This window comes from Pseudopipra pipra, chromosome 1, assembly GCF_036250125.1.
Source record: "Pseudopipra pipra isolate bDixPip1 chromosome 1, bDixPip1.hap1, whole genome shotgun sequence".
Taxonomy (NCBI): domain Eukaryota; kingdom Metazoa; phylum Chordata; class Aves; order Passeriformes; family Pipridae; genus Pseudopipra; species Pseudopipra pipra.
Genome location: NC_087549.1, coordinates 100,798,076 through 100,822,161, shown reverse-complemented (window position 1 = coordinate 100,822,161; position 24,086 = coordinate 100,798,076). Strand labels below are relative to the sequence as shown.

Genomic DNA, 24,086 nt, shown 5'->3' with positions numbered 1-24,086 from the left:
ATAATGAAAAATAAGGAAAAGCTCCATTTCTACTAATGTTTGTCTCAGGTCACAAATGGAAATAATTAAAAGGACTCTTTCAGTCCCTCTAAACCCAAAATGTCACAATGTACCATACAGTGCTGCTCCAGCTCAGGCATCTATCAACATCTATCACTCAAGCAAGCACCTCAACAGCTCTGCTCCCTTTTCTGATTAGAGATCAGAGTTGCTTGAGTTGGCTTACAGGGTGTCATCTGTTTGAATGACAGATGTCTGTGTTGGAGTGCCACTCTTGCTGCTTTGTTTTGATTGTGAAAGGTTACACTTATCTGGCACAATTCAGAATATTCAAAAATAAATAAAAATTGAAAAGGTAATTTCTCGTTCCACGGGGTTGAGAAGAAATATTTAATTTCTAATTTAAATTCCAAAAACCTTAGCTCTACATGCAATACCATTGCTAGTCTTTGTTTATTCAGTACAAAGTGTTTTCTATGAGAATGTTTAGTTTATCTTCAGTCAGTTTTATTTTTACCATTTAAAATTATAACTTTTCGGTTTAATCCAGCCTCAAAAGAGCTGGTAGCATGTGAGACACACCAGCACCTGATGCAATAAATGTTAATTAAGTACTTGAAGAAAATGATCCCCATCTCTTATTTTACATTAGAGTCCATGGATCTGAAAAAAAGACAAAACATCTGCAACTTGCATAAAATATGTTCGTTGTTAACAAAAGTTTTCAGGACTGATGCTGTCATTCTGGTGACCAGTTGCAAAGGGAGCAGAGGGCTATATGCTTGCATGCTCCAAGCTACTCCTTCCTACTTACAAGAAAATTGAGCGAACAGAAAAAAAAAAAAGAACAGGGGGAGATTGCTCTTCCGGACAACATGGTAGCAGTGAAATGAAATACCTAGACAGACTTACCGAAGAGCTTGCTGGGAGTGTCCTCGCTGTCATTTGATTCCACAGGCGCAAGCAAGGGCTCATTCAGCTCGTTGTCTGAAGTAGCTGCCTTGTCCTCACCTCTCAACTCTGCATTCATTTCACTCCGCAGTGACAGCAAGGGCTTACTGACTTGTCCAGCTATCATTGGATCCTAGGATGGGGGAAAAAAAAGAATGAGGGGGAAAAAAAAGTGGCAGCTTTGGTGTACGTGTACTGTCTCTTCCACTCCCTCTCTTACACACACACACACATACACACTCTCTCTCTCTCTCTCTCTCTCTCTCTCTCTCTCTCTCTCTCTCTTATCTCTGGCTGCTCCTGCTGTTATTGCTGGCTGCAGTCAAGTGAAGAGCTATTACAGATCCAATGAGTTTTCCATTACTCCCCACCCTATTAAAGCTCAACTAGCATGTGAGAGATTCAGGATGCTTTGGAGAAAAACTTCTAAGGAAGCAACATAACCAACACAGCTTTAATTGTGGGATGTGCTTTTTGTGTGTGTATGTCACCCTGTCCTTAACATAGTAAGAAAAGAAATTCCTATATGCTCCAATGCTATGGAAGTGGAGCACCCTGTGAGGGCTCCATAGTGATTTAAAGAAGCATCCTCAGCTGTACAACATTAATAAAATCAAAAACACAGTTTTTAGTATTCCACCATATCTACGAAAATACACAGCATAAAATAGCAATTTCATTACATACATTCAACAGAGCGACAGATTTCTAACTATTCCTGTCTCTGGGATACCATGGTCCAAAAGTCCATAAACACACAAACACACATTTTTCTTTTGAAAATAAAAACCACACAAAACATTTTCTAAAAGATAAAATTAGGGAAGATACTTACACATACAGTTAGCAATTATTCTTGTGTTTGCGACATCATATCCCCCATAAAACATTACACATACATAAATACATTTAAGTTTTTTCTTGATGATTTGAATTTGTTTTATCTTCCACTCGTTGAGGACGTTTGGGGGTCAGGCATTATTTCCAAGAACACTCAATTATTCCGTTTGTAAACTAGTAAGCATAATATCATGACAGCATGGAAAGCAGAGTATAAAAAAAAAACTGAAAAAAAGAAAAAGAACAAGTGACCTTGTTGCTCTCTCTAGCAGCTATTTATTGCAAAGTTCATGCCTAAATGGTTCTTATGCAGAGAACAGGTGACCAGCGAGCAAATACGTTGGCTAGCATGTTCCCTCTGTCCCGTCCTCACATTGGTCGATGTTTGCCTATGGGTTTTTTAATGTATTCATGTCTGAAAAGTGAATTTGATATGACACATGATAATCTATGAAAATGTTAATCAATACAAATAGTTTAAGCTGTCATCAAATGCACTTCTTTAGTCAATACTCATATTGCCGAAAACAATGTCACTGTCACCAGGACTTAATTTGCACAGCACTTAAATATTGGACTCTGTGCATCAATGCGCTCCTCTTCAAATACTGTAGGTAAACACATTTTCTCCCTATTTAAGGCTGAAGCACTCAGCACACATTTAGTTGAGCCGAATCCTCCCCTTTGAATACCTTGATAGGTCCACTGGAGGGCAAAATTAATACTTAATTGAATCTCACAGTCATCAAAATAATCAATACTTTTTTATTATTTATTCTTTACAGTCTGTTGACTGTTTCAAACCTCTGAGGGAATGGTGGAAAGGATTCATGGCTTTGAAACACTGTCATTTAACAAGGTAATTTTCAGTGGGGCATTAGGGGTTGTGAAACATATAATAAAACAAAAATGGTGGCTTATAATGGGAAGAAAGAAAAGAATTATATTTCTGCCATCTAACAAAACAGGATAAATAAAAAAAGCAAGTGCGAGCAGGAGAGGGAGAAAGGAGGGGGAGAGGGAGAGAAAGACTGGCTTTTGAAGGGTTTTATCATATCAAGAGCAGAGCTGAGCTTTCATAATGCTGACATTTCTCATTCTGACAATCCTAAACAAGTGGAAAGGATGAGATCGCAGATATCATCTTTCATCACATTCCCCAGCTTAAGAACCAACATGACAGCTTCTCTCCCCTTTACACTGTTAATTACTAAATAAAATACTGCTCTCTGTCAGTATTAGATTATTGCAGATAGCAACCACAAACATTACTCCGTTGTTTTGTTTTGCCTTTTTTTTTAAAACCAGTGATACCTGCCTTGAACTCTTCAGAAAATAAATTAGGCTTGTGTCTACATATTGTAAATATATGAAACATAATCAATTTAATCAATGTGGTCAATCCATGTTATTGTCAGGCTAAATTGCTGGTGATTTATTAACATTTCATTTACTGTATTTATTAGGCAGCAACAATCTGAACATTTCTTAGATGTTTCTGGAGAGGAAACAGAAGTCAACAGATTTGTTCTGCAGACACTGTAAAAAAACTCTGACTTGTTTTCCCTCATACTCATACTGCACTGTGGACAGTCATTTACTGAGGCAGAAACATATGTGTGTTTACTTTCATATACTAAATAATGTATTTTAGCAGATTTTGCAGTTAAAGGTCATTGTGAACACAAACAGCACTGTTTCGAAGTCTGTGCTGCTGCTCTCAGTTTCAGCTATTCAAAACTAACATCAAGATTTGATACTAACCTCCATAACAATTGTGAATCCAGAAAAAATTTGACCCTTTTCATCAAAGTAGTTTGGGGAGGGAACTAATCCTGTCCGCACAGCTATACTCCTAATCTGAGGACTAACAGCAATTTAATAGTGGATTCTTACATCAGTAGGATTCTAGATTAAGTCTAAGTTGCCAAATTCTGAAGTTGAATATACAAAAAATGGAAGGAATAAAAATGTAGGAAATGTGACAGCACTGGGAGAAACTTCAGCCCTTAGATATACAGCAACTTCAGTGGGGCTAAGATTTTATTTGTTATATATATCAATAATTTGGCCTCATCTGGAGTACTTTGTTTATTTCTGGTTAGCCCATCTCAGAAAGATACATCAGAAAAAGGTGCAGTAAGATTGATAAACTGATGGAAAAGATTGTGAGTGTTTACAGAAAAGTGTGACTAAGAACGAGCATGGTCAAAGGATAAAAGATGGCAGGGAGAAAATGTAGATCAGGAACTATTTACCCTACCTCATGTGAGGAGAAAAGATGTCTCCACTGAAATGGGAAAAAGTCATAAATCTAATAAAAATAAATTATACTTTTCCAAACAGTAAGTGGTGGAAAACCTGTGGAACTTGCTGGTGCAAGGTATCACTGAGACCCACACCACAGTAAACATCAACATAGTCAGTCTTATGGCTGGGCAGACTCTTAGCAGTGAATTTAAAAGAGCTTTGCAAACACAGAGGCAAGGACTATAAAAACTGAAATAACACAAACTGCTGCCGCCTCCCTCAGACAGTACCAGAACCTGTAGTTAACCCCCAGGGTAGCTCTCTCTGTCAGGTGGTAAATGAACAACAACTTTCTCTATAAGCAGACGGATTAGATACTGCCCAAATTTTTGGTCTACATGAAGACTAAATAAATCGCTTAAATGATGGGTTAAGGGAAGGTTTGTTTCCTTGAAAAACTTACTTTAAAATGGACATTTTTAAACTTCAGGTTATCTCAAGACCTTCAATTGCTTTCTGTGCCTGTTCTGCAGTGAATTATGCATGATTAAAAACTACTGCTTTTATAAAACATATAATAAATTGTAATTCCAGTGTACAGCAAGTGGCCTAGCCTGCAAAATCCCTTGGTGAACGGAGGGATTGTTCCTATATTTCCCAATGGCCTCCCCAGAAAAAAATCCTAGAGTAATTACTGTGACTGCTGCAGGCCCAGCAGTCTTCTCATCCCCTTCTGCCCTCCTACAAGTCCATTCCAGAGTCAGGACCCACAACATTGAAGTGGATACATTGAGGCAAGGAATTGCATACACGTCTTTTGTGGTTAATACTGTCAGGATCTGTTCTCCTGCACTAGATGTCTGTGGGCTTGATGCTCAGCATTTGCTTTTTGGAAGGTGTTATAGGTCAGATTACACTTTTCATTGTAACACAGGTCCACTGTAACACAGGTCCTTCCACGGACTGACAGCCACACAAAAGTTTAAGCTTTTCATATGCAAAGCGGAAAAGTCTAAGAATGCATAAAACCAGCAAGATGAACTTTGTAAAAAGGGTTAATACGCTTTAAGTAAGAGGCATGGGAACATAACAGGGATATAATGCTTCAGAATTTCAAAGTTCTAGTTATGAGAGAATTGCAATCGCCTTATTCAAATATACCTGTATATACCAGACACATACTGACAAATTTTGCACACATCTCTTGTAGATACTAATATAAGTTGTCATCTATTTCTTGTCCAACTAGCACCGGTATTTCCAGACTTGCCTGTTTTCTATGAGATTTCCCTGACAGCTTTGTGCTGCAAGTGGTCCTCCCTGCTGTGTATCTCCCTTAAGGGTGGCTTATACCTTCTGTAATTCAGTTGCAGTATCTCCTACACTACTGCTCAACTCTACCACTCCCTTGTGACTTAAACTGGCTGTTGGGCTTAATTTAATAGTAAAAATCATGCAGATTTGCAAATGCAAATTACAGTTCTAGTAACACGCCCTCTTTTAAAAGCCAAAACTTTTACTTTTTTCTTATCTGCAGTGCTGTAGGAAGTACAGAACATTTACCACCATGTTAAAAGCTTTGCCTTTGCACTTTAAGGGTAAAGCTGCAGTTTCTAAGCAAAACTATTTAGTAATCAAAGAGTTTTTAAAGGAAACTGTACGGGTTTTGTGTCAAACATGCCCTAGGCAGAAACCTAAAAATAAGAGAACAAATTACTTTTTTCCTTAATGCAGGATTTGGGTTATAATAGAGCTTTATAATATACTGATTTAGCCACTGGTCTAAATTTTGTACTTACTGCACCATAAACAGTGTTGCTCTGAATGTAATTACTTTTTAAATTTTAGTTCAGAGAAAAAGTAAAATCCTCTGGTTTGCTTTTTATTTTGCCCTTAGTTTGAAGTTACTTTACAGGGACTTTTTTTTTCCTGGCTTAGAAGTACTTGAAATCAATTTACTGATTTTCTTCAAAATATGAAATAAATCCTGTTTCCTCCCTTCTTCCCATGTCCCTCCCTCCCCTCCCACACCCCAATCCCAATCTTGTGCAGACTTCTGTTTGGGACATACACAATGAATTTTTTTGAGAGCAAACACAAAAATTCTAATAAACATAAAATTTACAGTGTTCTAATGACATTATTCTAAAGACTACAGTAAAAAATTATTCAAATTGTAGCATTATGATTTTTATAATCAAGATAGAACACAATCATAAACTTATATAAAGTCATTCTAATATGTAACTTAGCTATATTTTTGAGTGAGGAATGCATTAAAAACACTCTACTGGGAAATGATTGGATTTATTTTTTTTTTTCAAATGCCAGCACAATTTAGGATTACCTTCCCTCTTGGTCCTCTTATGAAATAGTCCTTCTTCCTTCATTTTATTGCTTCTAGAAGTATTAATTTTTTTTCCATAAATATTTCTCATGGACAATCTTCTTTGATTCTTTCTTCTTTAAACATTGTTTTATCTGCTGTCACTAATGTGCTGATATTTCCCGTTCCAATCTATCCACAGTCTGGTTTATGGAAATTACTTTAAATCAACCTTTCATCCCTTGCTAGCCCCTGACCATTGCTACCTGCTGACTGTCCCTTGCTTAGAAAAGTTACAGAGAAAAATCTGATCATTTTCTTCACAGCCACATCTTTAGATGGATGTTTATAAGCAAAACAAACAAAACTGCTGATACATGATCACTAAACTCCCTTCACTACTTTGATCTTGAACTTCTATTTACTGCATTACATATTTGCTTCTCTTACTCATATTACTCATATTTAACTTACTATAATCTTCTGTATTCCTCCCCATCTTAGAGCAAAAAGCTGATATATCCCCAGCTCATCTCACTCAATATGAATATTATCACCCCAAAAAGTCTCCACTTTTCTTCAGCTAGAATAGTATTTATTCTCCTTATTAAAATCTCTGTAGCAGAAAAAGAAAGTTCTTTTCTTCTCCCTTTTCTCAATAATAGTGTGATTTTGGGCCTTTTATTTTTCCAGTGATACTCATCTTTACATATATTGTCCAAGTTGCAGTTATCAAGGAACAATTTCTAGTTAAAAATAACATAGCTCCTTAACTAACCAGTGCTTAATTATACTAATTTTATTAATAGTACTGAACTATAATTAACAATTTAATTTGGAAAGTTAGAGAAACTATCACTGTTCAGGGTGTTTTCTTTCACTCAAGTATTCTTCTCAGGTTAAGCAGCAATGTTAGGACAGTCTCCTTCATTTATTTACTTAATTTTAAATTCTCTGGAAATTGAAATGGTTAGTGGTAGAATAACACAGATTCTGACAGGAAAAAGAGTTTTCTGAAACTCATGGAGCTTTTAATTGTTGCTTTAGAAATCTTAAAATTGAATTAATTTTATTTCTTTGTTAAACTAAATTTTAACTGGCAATGTCCCCTGAATTGCTACCTCTTGAGATTGAGGTACTACAATGTGTTTTCAAATCATACAAAAACATCCCTCATTAAACCTATTTTTCACCCTGTTTAACTCTTTTCCCTAATGAAATTGTTGCACTTATTTCTTACGCCTGTTAAGAGCAAGCTGAAAGGTTTGCAAGAGAAGTTCTAGTCAATTTGCTAGTCAATCTAGCTAGAGGCTGCAGGATGGGAATAGACACACAGTAGCTCCATGTTAGTAAATAGCTAGGTCACCATTAATTTTATAATCAGTATGTGTTTATTGCTCTAAAGGTACCCCAGCAGTCATGCTGCAATCTTCAAACAGGAAAGAAAGGTAAAGGATGCTGGTTTCCCCACAGAAAAAGTGAGGAATAGTAATTCATTGTAGAGGACTGCTCCATCTCTGATCCAGAAAAGCCATTTCTGGATCCTGCTGGGAAAGAAATGCTTGCATGTATGAATCCATATTTTGTGTTTTTCCTGACCCATGTGACACTAATGCCAGAGTACATACAGCATAGAAGCTTTACTCTAAATGTTGCTTTCAACTCCTAGAGTTGATTTTAATGCTTCTGATACAGTTATTAATCTGATTTAAGAATCATGTTGCTCTTCTTGTTACAAATAATTTCATCATCGGAGTTTTGTACCACATACAGGGTGAAGCTATTCAAAACTTTATTAATTAGATAACAAGAATTTTAATTTTGGCCTTGGCCCAATTATAGTAATTCTCCATTTAAATTACATACTGCCTTACTGGAAAGGAGCTTTTTTATCTGTGGACATGTAGCAGAAGCTTGTATGGATACACAGGTCAAAAGCCAGAGAAGCTACTATTCTGGAAGCTACCACACTCCTATTTCTATCTAGTAGAAATAACAAGTCTAGAGAGTGGTGAGAGAAAGCAGCTTTCTCCTAGTTAAAGATTCTTGGAGTCACACAAAACCTGACCCATTTTTGAGAAAGCAGAAGATCGGGCCTTACAGATTAGGATAGGACAAAGGCAGAACAGGCATTTTTTGACTGGGACCAATATAGTTGAATAAGCCTTCAATAGACCTTCCCAATCATTTCATAGAGTCATTTAGGTTGAAAAGGACCTTTAAGATCATCAAATCAAAGAGATTTCCTACTCTTCTGATATCTGATTTCCTGAAAGAAAGAGGTGATATAGGAGAACAATTAAATCTGAAATTAGATGATGGTTCCTATCAGGAGTAAGACTTTGACACATTTTCTTCATAGAGTAATAGATGATTCCCAATGCTCTGTCAGTTCTATTCTGCAAGGAGCCATGTCAAACATAAGAAAATATCCAGAAAATTTTAAGTCTGTAAGAATAACTAAAATTTATAAATAACTCTGGGGCCAACTTACCAGAAGACTTGAAAAAAATTTCATTATGAAGAGGAAAGCATTGTCTTCCATTACAAAGAGGAAAGCATTACAGAAGAAAATACCATTCTACTCTAATGTAATACATTACCTGTCTAAAGGATCCTTGCTATTAAAAAAAAAAAAAAAAAAAAAACCACAAAAAACCCTTCTTGTTCACAGTGAAAATTATTTCTCATGGGGTTGTTTGGGGTGGTTCATGTTATCTCCATACAAGCCACCTAAAGGAGACATGATCATATTTACCAAATCACTGCAGTGTCATCACAAGTGCTCTTTCACAAGCCTACCAGTTTCATACCTTGCCTTTTTTCTTGTTCAGTATTTGCTCAATTTCTATTTTGAAGGGGCCTTAAACACAAGGCCTCCCTTTCCAGATGATTTTGCTACATGTGTTAAAAAATCCTTCAGGAACCTACAGTATCCCCTTATCAGCATAATCCTTCTGCTCTCCATGATAACAAGAGGCCATAAACAGCCTCTTTGGATCTAACAAATACAGTAAAATACTCCATGGGATACTCTGAGTTAGTCTTTCCTAGGTGAAAGTTTGCTTATCAGTATCTCCACCACAAAGCATTCAAATTATAACAATTTGACCTAATTAGAAATTACAATGGTGTTATATGAAGTTTCTCTATATTTTCATTTGTCAGACTTTGACAACCATTTGCACACTAGAAATTACTTTGAGTGAAAAAATATCAGAGCCAGAATTCAGCTAGAGTTGCTTTCTTTCACAAATCAGCACATCCAGAACCACACCAAAACCAAACTTACAACAAATTTTGAATTTTGATCATGTGTGAGAGAGAAACTTGACCAGGCTGCATAGGAGTGACTCATAGCAGCTGAAATAAGCTCTCCTCTTAGTTAAACAAAAACTTGACTTTACATAACATGTCAGGACTTGCATGATGTAAAACAGAGAAACCATTAACTCGAATTTTTGAAAATTAGAGCATAGGTTAAACAATAACCTAGTTCAGCAGTTAATTCAATACTGCATTTGGTCTAGGAAAACCCAAATCAAGATCCATCTGTAGCTAGGTATGGACTCAGCCATATTAGGAAAGTCACTTTCTGTTTCAGGATGGATCTTTCCTAGCTCTCAGCAGAAATTCCATCAAAGACACACCATGTAACACTTTCAAAAGAAAATTTGTTGCAACAGGGACAAAATCTTCATACTGCAATAAAGCAACATTTACTAGTGAAAACTTTTCTTTTTCTGAAGATTTTTAAAGTAATACTAATCTAATTCCAGCTTCATCCAGCTCCTGGATTGAAAGCCACTTTTAAGAACAATTATAATCTTAATACAATACACAGTCACAACCTAGACCAGTTTGGAAATTCAGTATCTATTTTTTGTGAATCTTTTAAAATCCTTTAAAAATAATAAACAAATAATAAGCAAATCCACAAAGCAAGTCATTATTTCACCAGAATATCACAATCAAAAATTGCTGAAAAATCTTCAATAAAAAATTTTTCTTTTTCAGCTTGAAGCAACAGAGAAAGTCTGACTTGAATTCTTCTTCCTAAACAAGGCTGAAGGCTTAGGGACAGCTCAACCTTGATTTTTTATATTATGTGGTTAACAAGTTAGTTAGCTCTTCATGGTGCTTCCCTTAATACAGCATACCTGAATTTTAGTGACCAGTACGGGAAATTACTTATCTCCTGGCATTTCTACTAATATCATACTTTCTAGGGGAGTACCCTCAGATTTTCTTTTGTCTACTCTATACATAGAATAAAAAAGCAATAATGTCTATCTACAGAAGAACCTGAAAGCTTCACCTGATCTGAGCCTCACAGACTAAAACGTTCTTTTCTTTTTCCGGATACTAGAAGATGCATTGCCATAAAATGTGCAGCTTCCAGGTAAAGACTAAGAATCCCAAATAGTTTTCCTATCGTTCTTCTATGTGGAGATCATCTGACAGCAAAACCTGCTGCTACAACTGCTAAACATACTTAATAATGCCACAAATACTGCAGATCAATAATGCAATGCTTTTTATATTTCCCAAGCCTTTCTTATTGATGAATGAGTGCAATTGTTTTTTTAATCATTACAAAAGATCTTCGGGGTTACTTTTCTTCACACCAGGTCTTCATCAACACCTGAGTACCGCATCTTTCTTTTCATGTTGTAGATCACAACGTAGTAACTTCTAATTAAATGTATTCCAAATTCAACATACCTTTAATTGTCACAGCACTTCATATTTCTAATGCAATTTCTATAAGGACTTGGTTTTCTTTAAAAGCCTGAAGCTTAAAGGATGCTTCACCTTTTTGTCAATGGTCTTAATCTGCTGGAAGTTGCAGGTATGCTTGTAAAGTCCCCATGTTTCATTCACACAGTAACAGCACAGTAACAGTATTATGTGCTGTACATATGGGAGGGCCCCTTCAATATAAAGCAGCTTTTCTGTTTAATGCCTTAAAATAGGAAAGCAGCAGAATATTTACCAATCATTTTTGCAGCAATTACAGTAACTGGATTATCTATAAACAATAAATGAAGCATTTCTCAAATCTGCTAGGATATTCCTACATGAACAATTCTGTTCTTTGGCTGGGGGATTTGGAAGAGGGGGGATTGTTCATTTTTTAACAAAAAAATCTGCCATTAATTCAGTTGATCAGAGCATGGTGCTGATAACCTCAAGGTCATGGGTTCAATTCCCATACAGGCCATTTGCTTAAGAGTTGGACTCAATCCTTGTGCATCCCTTCCAACTCTGAATATTCAGTGATTCTGGGATTTGGCATTGGCCCCTTATCATTTCTTAAGGAAAATTCTTCAAAACAGACAATATTTTTAGGAAGAAAAATCAGATCAGAGAGTAAAACAAAACATAGAACTAGGGCAACACTTTGTTGTTTATGCCTGTTTTTTGCAAACTGGCCAGTATCACTGCGCTGCTCAGTTTCACCCTTAAAGAGTAACTATCACTGCTCTGCTCAGAGAACACAATCACAAGTGCTGCTGATTCCCTTCTGCTTCAATAGGAGAAAAATATTTCCAAAGATCCTTCTATCGTTTATCACATACATAGCTAAGGTATGTACGTATATGTATGTATATATTACATATATAAAAATGTTTTTAGCAGTCCTGATTCCTTCCCAGTGAAGTTATTTGGTAACTCTAAATGTAGTTTAGCTGTTTCAAAAAAAACAGAGTTCGACATAAACTATCTTATCATATTATTGGGCTCAAATTACTCTTTTAACTTTAACAAACTTTATATTATGTTATGTTTTAGAAAACAACTAATAAATGTAGTTTCAAATTAACAATATTAGTTAGAGATATGGCATAAATATCAGAATCTTTTGTATGCACAAATATGCATACCGTTACAAATTCTGGGTTTGTTAACATTAGCATCCCAAAAATTAATATTAAAAATATTAATAATAACTTCAGAATGATTGAAAATATAAAAATAAAGCAATAAATGCAGAATATGAGTTTTGATCATAATCTCACATTATTTCTTAATTATAAATTATTTTCATGTGCCAGTCCAAATGGAAATTGTGTGTTTGGCATATATATTTGAAAAAAGCACCTTTGTTTTTTACTGTAAGGCGAAGTTAATTCCTATGTCCATATTTATCATTAGTTTTCTGAACCTAGAAACTACACATATTTACAGTTTGCGTATGAAAAGTGAAAGAGGCACTTGGGTTTCCTGCAGCAAGCCTCAGTATACTAGTACAGCTATGGTATCATACAGTGTTCAAACTACCCTCACCCTTCCTTTTAGTCCTCTTTTAACAAAAAATAACCTTTCCCTTGTGGGAGAGGATGATTACCACCAGGTGGTTATAATAGCAGGGCTGGCACCTTGGAAGCTCAGTTTTGCCACTGAGCTTCTATGCATTGCTGGCCAAGTCACCTAATCCCTATAGACTGTTTAACCAATTTGCGGAGGGAACAGGGCAAAGGTGTCTATTTTGACTTTTAAGCCTCTCTGTGAAAATGTGCAAAGTAATCTACCCTACCCCCACAAAGCCTCTACTGAATGCTTGATCTATGCTTTTCTAAAGTTTAATAATATTTAACTTAAAATTTCATAAAAACTAACTTTCCTCACGTAATACTCACAAAATTTATTTATATTTACTGCTAGGACAATTTCCACTGTATTTAAGTTGCCCATTAATAATTTTATCCAATTACTCCCATTTATTCCTTTTGTTAACCTACTCCTTTAATGATTTACCTGCTTTCAATATCCACAGATATTCATTTTCTCATATGTTGAGCATATTCATACTTAAGAAGCTATGCATACTTAACCAATTTATTCCTTACAGCAAGAAAAATCCGTCTCTCATTTCTTAGCCTGGCGGCACTTCTGATGCATTTCACAGAGCTGCTGTAGGTCTTGATTGTACCTGGCAAACCCAACACTGGGACAATTTCAAAGGGTCTTCTAGGAGCAAAAGATGCTTTCCCCATGCTCTGTTGCTACTCACACTGGTACAGCACGTGCCCTCCATACTCCCAGCCTGTGGACCTCAAGAAGAATTAGGAAAGCAGATCTTCATTACAGAGAAGGAAGGCAGGAAAGTAAAACACTGTAAAATAGGAATGGAGCGAGCTCATGTCTGCTGATAGTAGACCCTATCTGTGTTACTTTTTTTTCCTAGCACTGCTGTTTCCTCAATAATATTCCCTTTCCAAGCAGTTATCAATGGCACATTCAAAACAACTGTCCTTAAAGTCCCAGTAGATAGTTCTTAGGTTCTTAGGGCTGGTTGATTGGAGGTTCTTTTAACCCACTGAGATTTTCCTCCAACACATTTATTCCTGCTTGTGGTTACAGTAGTTGCTCCCTCTTGAAGATCTGCAGTTTTGGTGAGTTGACCACTGCTAGCAGACAAGCATCCACACAACTGCTCACTCCCTCCCCTCTCCCACAGAATGAGGAGAAAACAAATAGAGAGAGAGATGACTTGTGAATCAATATAAAGAGAGTTTGACAAGGGAAGCATAAGATGCATGTGCAAGCAAAACAAAATAAGGAATTTTTAGCATTACTTCCCATTGACAAGCAGATATTCAGCCAGTTCTAGGACGGTGGGGCCTCAGTAGGCATAACAGCTACATGAGAAGACTAACACTGTAACTACAAACAACCCACTTCCTCCTTCTTTCTCCCAGCTTTTAATGATGAATACTATATCACATGTATGGAGTATCCCTTCAGTCAGTTGTCGGCAGACATCTCGACAGTGTCATAGAATCATAGAATCATAGAATGATTTGGGTTTGAAGGGATGTTAAAGATCATCTAGACCAGGTTGCTCTGACCTTAAACATTTCCAGGGATGGGGCATCCACAACTTCTCTGGGCAACCTGTTCCAGTGCCTCACCACCCTCACAGTGAAGAATTTTTTCCTATCCTCTAATCTAAACCTACTTTCTTTCAGTTTGAAGCCATTTCCCCTTGTTCTGTCAATATATGCTTTTGTAGGTCTCTCCAGAGAGACTTTACAGAGAGATGGTCCTCTCCCAAATTCTCGCCCACCTCTAGCACACACACTGTGCAGGCGCTCTTCTGTGATAGCCAAAACACTGGGGCGTCATCAGTACAGTTTTAGTCACAAATCCAAAACACAGCACCATACATACTGTTATGAAGCAAGTTATCTCCAGTCAGCTAGCCCCAGTGCAATGATTCAGGTCTACAACTTCAGAAAATAAGTGGAGCACCCACACATCTGTGACATTCCTTGAGTTCCCTTTTCATACAGACAGGCAGCTCTGCTCAACTCACAGGCCTGATGGTCCCAGCTCATGTGCTTCTTCTGGATTCAAACATGGGCTCCTTTTCATCGTCTGACTCCAACCTAACACAATACCCTGAAGAGTGCTGAACAGAAATCTTGGCAAAATAAAAGCATGAGCAAAGAGACTTAGGCAAACACCAAATAAATAAAACTGGCCACAGGTGGGGTAAGTAAAACCAATGACTTAAACTATCCTCTAGATGCTTAATCACATACCTTGATATCTGTGTTTTCATGCAACCTAGAGGGTCCTCAGAATTCATGTGAATATTAAAATGTTCTCATTGGCCATAAAATCAAGTGATTACTTCAATGTGACACTTTATATAAGCTTACTATCATGCCTTCACTTTAAACATTGTAAGTCAATGAAATTATATTGTAGACATTGATAACACATACAATTTTGCCTGTTTGATATCCCATTACTGCAATAGCAGCAGCAACGGTTCCAGAAAAGGTGCTTTTTTCCTCATAAGAATGTGCTACCAATTTTGCACTCACAAGTAGGGCATCTTTATAAGGAGCACAGTAATGCCACTTAAGTGACTATCACAATGTATTTGCTTGTTTCCAAGAGAATGTAAAGTAATATGCCCACAGACCTACATATAGAATTATTAGTAAAAGATGACTAGCAGCTACTACACAGAATCAAAACACTTCTACAAAAAATTGATTTATCTGTGCAGTCCAAATAGCAAAAACACTAAACATTCTGAGACTAGATGCTTAGCTAGGATATGAGATCAGTTTTGTAGCACCAAAATATGCACACAGATATTCCCTATGTACCTTGCCAAAGTCTAGCAGAAAAGAGAAACTGTAACCTCTACATAAGTAATACAATTTGTACAGTTCTACCAGCAGTTTCAAACTTCCTTCTTCTGACAGTCTTTCAGCTTCAAATCCTAACACACCCAATGAAATTTCTATTGGGCTCAAAACAACCTCTTCCTGTGGGAAGCCTAGAAATTCATAAACGTTGAACTCTGAAGAGGGGGGAGGGAAAGAGAAGGGGAAGGGAAATAATCCCAGTTCTAGAGGACTATAATTATTAAGCACAGAATATGAATTTCATTATATTCTAAGGCCAAGTTTTATATAGAACAGAAGTTAATAAAATAAGGAAAAATCTAAAGCTACAGTAATCAGAAAAAAATATGGACTCCTTTTCAGCTTTCTACGGTCATATATTCAATGTGAAGAAACACTGTATTCTGTTCCATGCATCAGTTAAAGAAAAGCTACCAAGAGGCCATGCTATAACCCACTTAGATTAACCAGCAACTCACCACGGATTGGGGTGCATTAACATGAATTGCATGCTTAAGTAGCAATTCCCTGGACTTTATCACATCAAAATCTGCCTTATCTAGTAGTTTAAAGCACTTATGATTTTAGAAGTCTCATGTAGCCACATGCACAAACCTTTACACAGAGAACTGTTCCCAATTCTACATCATTCCTTGACCAGCCTGATTCCTGCAGAGCAACTGAGTAATAATAGGAGGCGGACAGACAATCTAACAGCACAAACAGTTGAACAAATTACTGGGCTTGTTTTCTGAATAAAAGTTCTAGCTGCAGACTTCCACTGTTTTTTATTCTGTTTTTACAAATATCAGAAAAGAAAAAAAAGAGTGAATAAATGTGCACTTATGAAGAGAAATTGTTAAATAAAAATGCATTAGTTTCCACCTTTCTCTCACAACAACTACCACAGGTAAAGGTAAATCTTTCAAAAGACACACATTTCCTTTGATATCAAAGTGATCTTGAAGACTACAGACAAAGAAGATGACACAGAGAAGTGACAACACAAATGTATACTTACACTGGGCTTCAAATCCCAATTTTTAGGGGTCACTCCATGTGACTCATGTTACTCCATCTATAGGATTTCTTTCTCCTAGATGACCTAGTGTCTGCACACAACCTTAAGGTTCTTTAAAGAAAAGATGACAACACACTGAAAAGCACTAACAGAAGCCCAACCAGATATGTTAAATTTATTGTGACAGAGTAACTGAACTGCTGTGATGAAAACAAAGCCATATTTGTGCTGTGGTTAAATTATGGCTTTAAGATATTATAGTCATTTATCTATATCTGAAGGGTATAAACTGGTCCTTTGAGCATGTAACACTGGACTAAGTTACATACTGGAATCAATGGGACCACTTATATGATCAAATTTTGTGGGGCTGGAACACAGCAGTGCAGGCAAATTGCTCAAAGGTAACCACAGAGTAATGCAGGAGGAAAAAGATGAAAATGACATTGAAATGCATATAATAGGCATTGCGAGTGGGGTGAAAGAAACAGGAAAGCAAGTGCTTACATTGCAACCTTATTCTGAACAGGCAAGTAGAAAAAGCATTTCTGTTTGTGACATTGAAAGATCTATTGGACAGAGAAATGTGTAACACAAGAGTGCATAATTGTGATATTTTCTAAGTTATATCACCAAAAGTCTTTCACCTCAACCTTGCCCTGAGTCAAAGAAATACTTTTTGCACTATTACCCAGTGAAAATTTTTAAAACACTGCACTGACAAAGAATATAAAAGTTAGACAACATATAGTTTCATGTTTATTTTCCTCTCCAAGAGTAATTCACAAGTTTTCTGGGTTTCTCTCTACATCTTGTCTTCACAGACTCAGCCTAGGGTCTCACTATCAAAGAGGATTCCCTCCTGTCTCATATATTAACATCATTAATAAGTTATGACCTTGGTAACACCTGTTCTAATCCTTTTGCCTTCACTAGTGTTCTTCAAGAGTAATTCAGTGTTTCATTTAAGGCAAACAGATTGCAAAGGCCGTCTAGAAAGTAGAGCACAGTTTATAACATTGTTGATGACAATGCACAGCAGAGTCCGTTTTAGTACCCCAGTTGGTGTCACAGATAAAACAGTAGTAAAATCAGTCTTTGCTTAGTATTCCTGCTCTGCACCGGAATCACATAATGTTTACCCTGATATGATACTTTTAACAAAGAACTATAATGTGCATAGATATTACCTAGAAAACAATTTCAACCTGGAGCACAATTACATAATTTCACAACAAAGTCCTATTTTTTGTCTCCCTGTACTTCTTCTAATCCCATTGCTTTGGCTTGCAACATTTACTTGCAAGGAAAAAACCCAAACAAACCAGATACATTTTAAATACCAAAGAGAAAAACTTGGGGAAAATTTGTCAATTCCCATTTGCAACTCACAAGGGCAAGGGAAAAAAGTATGTAGTTTGAAATTTTTCAGTTATGACTACTATGCATTCATTATCTCTGTAGCTCAAGAAAACTTATTACCTACACTGAATATCTTTATATAATATGAAAATATTTAAAATTATAGCACTTAAGTCTATCAAAAGGAATAAACTGTTAGTAAATTACTTATAACTGAGTATAACTAATCTGTGTGAGAGAAGTACCTACATTACTTTCTCAGCAACTTTTGGAGAACATTCGGATCAGGCACTGTAATGACACCCAATGAAAAAGAAGCCCCTCAAAATGCTGAACAGCTGTAACTGATAACTCACTTGGAGAAAATGACAGAAAACCTGGGAAAACATGCAGATGAAAAGGAAGTTTTCTGTAGGTCTTCATCAGTGCATGGAGACTCCAGCCCTGAGGCTTCACATCTTATGTCAAACTTTGAAAGCTCAAGGTAAAGGCAAACCACACTAACACTGTAGGAGAAGACGAGACAAATTTACCAGATACATACTTCCTAAGAGAAAGCTGGAGGAGCTTTGACCTGTTCACAGTGACCGTACTGTCATCCAGAGGTAGGCTGCAGCTCAAAACTAAGTGAAGTCTTCTTGAATTGGCATGAAGCAAAGACCTCTCTTTAGCCCACATTGCAGACTCTGGTTCTCTGGGAGCCACACAAATGATGTGGTGGTTCAATTCTACAAGGGCTTGAGGTTTATCCATTGTTCCAAGCATGGATTTGGGGCAGAAAAAACCTCCAAGCAGGTTTTTCTAGTTTAGTTTTTCAGAAGAGGGAGTTAACTCTGTACCAGCAGTCTCATTTTGCAGGACAGTTCAAGGCATGCACACAAAGATTTGTGGGAGAAAAATATTGTTGGTCTAAAAAACCCAAACCAACCAAGAGCATGGTAATAAGAGAGGGTGGCTTTTATAAAAGTGTTCAAGACAGTCTGAGTTTTTTTTGTACAGTAACCTGGAGAGACACGGATGTCTTACTGAGTCTAACCAAGAGATCTGATTAATGGAGAACTTCCCAGGAATAGTACTGGCATTCATACATTTCCTTTTCAGGTTTCTGTGGTGAACATTTCAGTTTATAAAGGGAAGAGAAAATGTGGAGGACTGCATCCCTCTCTTTTTGATATTCACTCAACATTCAATAAGTTGAACATTCAATAAGTTGAACATTCAACAAGTAGAAGAAACTCAGAGATAAAATGTCAGAGACCATTTAGACCATAGGAGGTAACAGAAATAAGACAGCATAAAGAAAGTGAGCTGCTGTCCAGTTGTTGACTGCGGTACAAAATCCTGACCTGTACAATACATTCTGTGTTTACGTCTGGCACCGGTAAGTGAGGGCTGGCTATGTAGTTTATTTATCTAGATGAATACAAGTGCATTCTTACCTCTCGACCTAAACTGAGAATACTGTGTGACATTGCAATAAACATTTAGTGTTGAAATATGCAGTAAGGTATCTTACAGTTTTATATTAAAGATTAAAAATGCAAAGTTATTTAAGTATTTTCTTGCCTTCTTAATATAGATTTGCATGCTTGGAGTTCTTAAAACTGACATTTTAAATTTAAAAGGTAATAGGAGATGGAGTTTTGTCTGATGAAACAAACACAAGGCATAAAAGACATTCCCACTCCATGCAGTGTATTAGTTGCAATCATCTTATTCTGTAAAACGGAGGCTTGATATAAGATATCTATACTACTACCAATAGTTTACAGACTCTTAGTGTAAGTGGTGTATTAAGTTACTCAGATAGATAGAGCAAAGGGCATTGAATAATTATTTGGAATTCAAGCACCATAATACACATATACAATTACATCCTTTCCTCAGAAAGAAATCTCTTGTCTGCATGCCATCCGCACCAATGCCACTGGAGACTTTGGAGAGATGGAGAAAGAACTCACTCTGGATGAAGACAATCGATCAAAATCTTCTCTGGAACTACATCTGCTCTTATAAGAGATCAATAAATGCTACCTGTTAATCTACAACAGTAGAATTATGAAGACAGCTACTGAAAATGATACATATATACATATTAACCACTGCACATGTGTATGTGTTTATTTAAACGTTATGCATTTATTTATTAATTCTAAATAAAACTGTTTGTTTTTATTAATGCATGACCGTACATAAGCTAATATTGACCAAGACCCTCTTACCACTCTATTGACCCAAAATTCTGCAAAAGGAAGAAACAGAGAAGTGAAATATTAATGGAAAGTGGGATTTTCCTTGCAATTGCCTCAATAAATATGTCGTTCAGGTGAAAAAATAGGTCAAAAATAGAAAGCTTATATCTCCAATATCAAAGAAAAGAATGTTTGTGTCAAATCTATTGGAGAAATTGCTATGAATGGTTCATCTCTGTGAAAATATGAACCTTGTAATGCTGCTAAGATCAGCGAGACCTAGGATGATATGTTGAATAAGAGCTGGCTGCAGAAGTTTAACATGTCCATGGGAAGATTTAATTTACATGTCTATTTTACGGTATTTTAAAATGGGTAGGAGAGAACAGGGTAAAAAAGTTGCTTTTCATGATGGTTCATTAATTAGTATAAAAACGAAACTATATTAAATGTGACTATTTAGGTGAAGTCCTTATAAACAACATTCAATATTTTCCCAGTGTGCAAAATTTTCATTTGAACTCATCAGTTTCCTCAGGTTTGGATGATTTGTATTTCTTTCCCTGTGGCCCATATGCTCCTGCTGTTGTATGCACAGTTCATCTTCAAGCTTTTTCTAAAACATTCAGAAACATATAGTAAAATGAAATATACAGTACCTTTAAACCAGAGAACCAGGAAACCACCTTTTTATTAGCCTCATATGCAAGATCTGCTCAGGGAAACATGCACTAATTCACCACCTAATTCTGTAAAAATCTTCAAATAGAAACCTGTTTATTTCCCTCTGCTCTGTATTCTGCAAGAAGGAATTTCACCATAAGCCTCAAAAATACTCTCAAGAGTGGACACTTGGGAACTTGACTCTGTTGGAGGTGGCTGTAAAAACCAGCTGATCTCTTTGAGGAGGTCAAAAGAGGCTGCATATGCTTAACTCAGATCAAGTACCCTAAAGGTCAGTAGTCATTGTGTCCACTGCAAAACACGTAATTAACTCTCAGTTGCTCTTCAGTGAGAATCATGCCAGGCTTGTGTCCAAAAAAGACAGACACCTCAATATTGGCTAAAACAAGGTAGTAGTCCTACAAATTAACAATTGAATTTGTACATGCCATGGCTTATCATATTACCTTCATATATTTGCAGCCAACACAAAGAAAGAGAAATACTGGACTCAGCTGTGTCCAGAGAAAAGTATTATAGATGTTGTGGTATTTTCTTTCTCCCCCTGCAACCCTTTTCCATATCACGTTCTAATTTGTTTTACGTTACATAGACAATCTGGTGGCTCATTGTGCTGTTGTTTGAGTTTTATATTATCTACCTATAATTGCTTACTCTTTTCATTAACTGTTTTAAAATGGAATGTGCTTATTACAATAGGCTTTTATGACAATATCTTCATAAAGTAAAATTCAATTAATACATTAACTTCTATGTTCCATCAGAAAAACTTAGCTGGAAAACGTTTAACGCATCCTAGAATGCAACATTAAGTACCATTAAGAGAAGAAGTTGAGGTGGAGGATGGTTTTTTTCACTTTTTAATGAGAATAATATAAATTGAAGTGTTCTTACCCAGAGCATAAATGGAAACACAAATAAATCATTTCAGGTGAACAAAAATTCTGCTTGAATTGCAAATGACCCTTCTAGAAGAAATTAGATGGAGACAGAAGCTTAAGTTCTCTTCTGTACACCTACTCTTCTTTAGGGCATTTTTCAGATTCCGGCAAACAAATTTAGACCTGAACTGTAGAAAATCTATGATTTCTAATGCCCTTCTCACAAAACTTCAATTACTCTATGTTTAAGATATTTAAATGAAAAAGTCTGTCAAGGCCTTGGCTTCTTTCTTTGTTTAGGGATTGTTTGGGGATTGAGTTGATGGAATAATTTGATTTAATAACTGTCATCAAAAGGACATTTTTCATAATAGATTGAAGCATACAGTGGGCTGGGGCTGGGATTTCTGCTTCCCCCTTTCCTCCCTCATAGCCACTGGTGGATGTTTACTTATGCAGTGATGTGGGATAAACAGTCCTTCAATATATGACTACTTCAATTTGTGAAATGCAAGCTCAGAAAACACAGGATGCAATCTACTGAAAGAGGACGGTTGGGAGGGGTTGGGAGGGGAGAGGATTTAGCTATTTTCTTTTTTGCCTTTTAAAACTAAACAATCAGATCATTTAAATCCCAGATTTAAGTGGTTTTCTCAGTCACAAATACAGTCCAATAACTGACTTGCTTTGAAATTGAAAATGGTGTCAGGACCTACGTCTGTTAGGGTGGTGTAAATTTGGAACAACTCCATTGACTGCAAAGCAGTTAAAATCGTATATATCGGTGATTAGAAAATGGCCTATAACGTGCTTCAATTTCTTAACCATTTCAAGACAGAGATAAACTTCCTCCATATCAGTCAATTATTTGCTGTCGCCGGTGTTACAGCTATGTCAGACTCACTGATCACATTCTTCCTGATTGCTTCTCTCATCCTACAGAGATAACTGTACACAATAAAGGCAAAACAACAGATGATCTTTCACCTGCCTGGAAACTTTAAGGAGAAAATTATCAAAGCAATTCTGACCCAAGTATCCACTTGCTACTCAAAAGAATGAAGCTTCTTAACCAAAGGCAGGTAAGAAATTGTTTTAATCTGCAGAAATGTGAATGATTCCCAAAGAAATGAAGGAACTGGCTATAATGAGTAAAGAGTACTAAGAAACTAATAGCAGAAAGTATATTTTATAGAATAAATAAATTTCACGTGATTTTTGACCAAACTATTCAGTTTGGTTAATTCCCTAATCATATTTTAAGGCTTATCTAAATGCCAGGCAATTACAACTCTACAGAAACAGAATAAAAACTCAGTGCAATTAACATTCAAAGCAGCTGCTAATTTTCCTATTTATTCACAACTCATGCAACTTCATAATAAAGTTTGTCAGAATAAACTGTTTAGATATACAGTCCTTGAGTCAGCAGTTATGAAAACAGGCAACACATTTATAGTACATCTTTCTCTCAAGCTGAGCAAAAGCACATTTGAAGCTCCGAGACTCACACCCAGCAGTGTCCACTTTAAATAGAAAAATCTCATTGATTGCATGAAACTCGGGTCTCATTTTTGTCCATCGATTCCCTCGGTGACCTTCTACAGCATCAAAGCCCGGAGCGAACCCAATCTGACCCCGACTTTATGTGCATTATTATATTGAGAGACAGCAGCTACTTACGGTCCATGCCATTGTCTCCGTAGATATGTAATACAGTATTCTAGAACTGCTCCTGCAGAGAACACTTCATGCACTCGGCATTTCCTTTTCTCTGTCTCTTGTCTCTGTCTCTCTCTCTCTACTCTAATCTTAAAATTCTTCTCTTCGCTGTGCTGAATATTTTGGGTTTTTTTCCCCCTCCAGTGGACAGCTCAAATGAGCAACTTCAGACTTTGACTAATATTCACATAACTCTCAGTAAACAACATCCTTCACACAGATCTATAACTAATAATAATGCTCTTTATTAAGCTCTCCTGTGAAACAATATGTCTAATAAAAGCTGCTCTCCATGCTGTTTTAATTATAATAAATCACCTTCATTATGATGCATACTTCAATATAACATGCCTAAAGCTTAGCTACCTGGGATACTACAGTAATGAGGACAGAGAGTAGACATATCTTGAAGAAAGTTATTTACACACACTGAAAAATTCTACAGTACTGTACTGCTTTGCAACATGAATTTCAACAACTTTTATCTTACCTTACTGTTTATAACATCATGGCTGAGAAGAACCACCCCCCCGAAAAGTGCTGTTTACACAAATAACAGGACATTGAATACATCCACTAGCACAGAAAAATAAGTCCTTGCAGTGCAATCATTTCTCTATAAATGTATAAAAGTATTTCACCACCCTGTGCAACAAATCAGTGATGAGACTATAGGCTGTTGTGTGCCGGTACCTAGGGATTTCA

At 36.4% G+C, this 24,086-nt stretch overlaps 1 protein-coding gene across 5 annotated transcripts in view; it reads right to left on the bottom strand.

The window, feature by feature from the left end:
• Positions 1 to 24,086, bottom strand: part of POU6F2 (POU class 6 homeobox 2) — a 312,905-nt gene that overhangs the window by 254,554 nt on the left and 34,265 nt on the right. For 4 of the 5 annotated variants that reach the window (XM_064668011.1, XM_064668022.1, XM_064668000.1 and 1 more), the window contains exon 2: positions 913 to 1,084. In XM_064668011.1, coding sequence (XP_064524081.1) covers positions 913 to 1,084 — 172 coding nt within the window. Of the gene's footprint in view, positions 1 to 912; positions 1,085 to 1,786; positions 1,997 to 24,086 lie in introns of those variants that run through there. The other variant, XM_064668040.1, reaches the window with a different exon arrangement.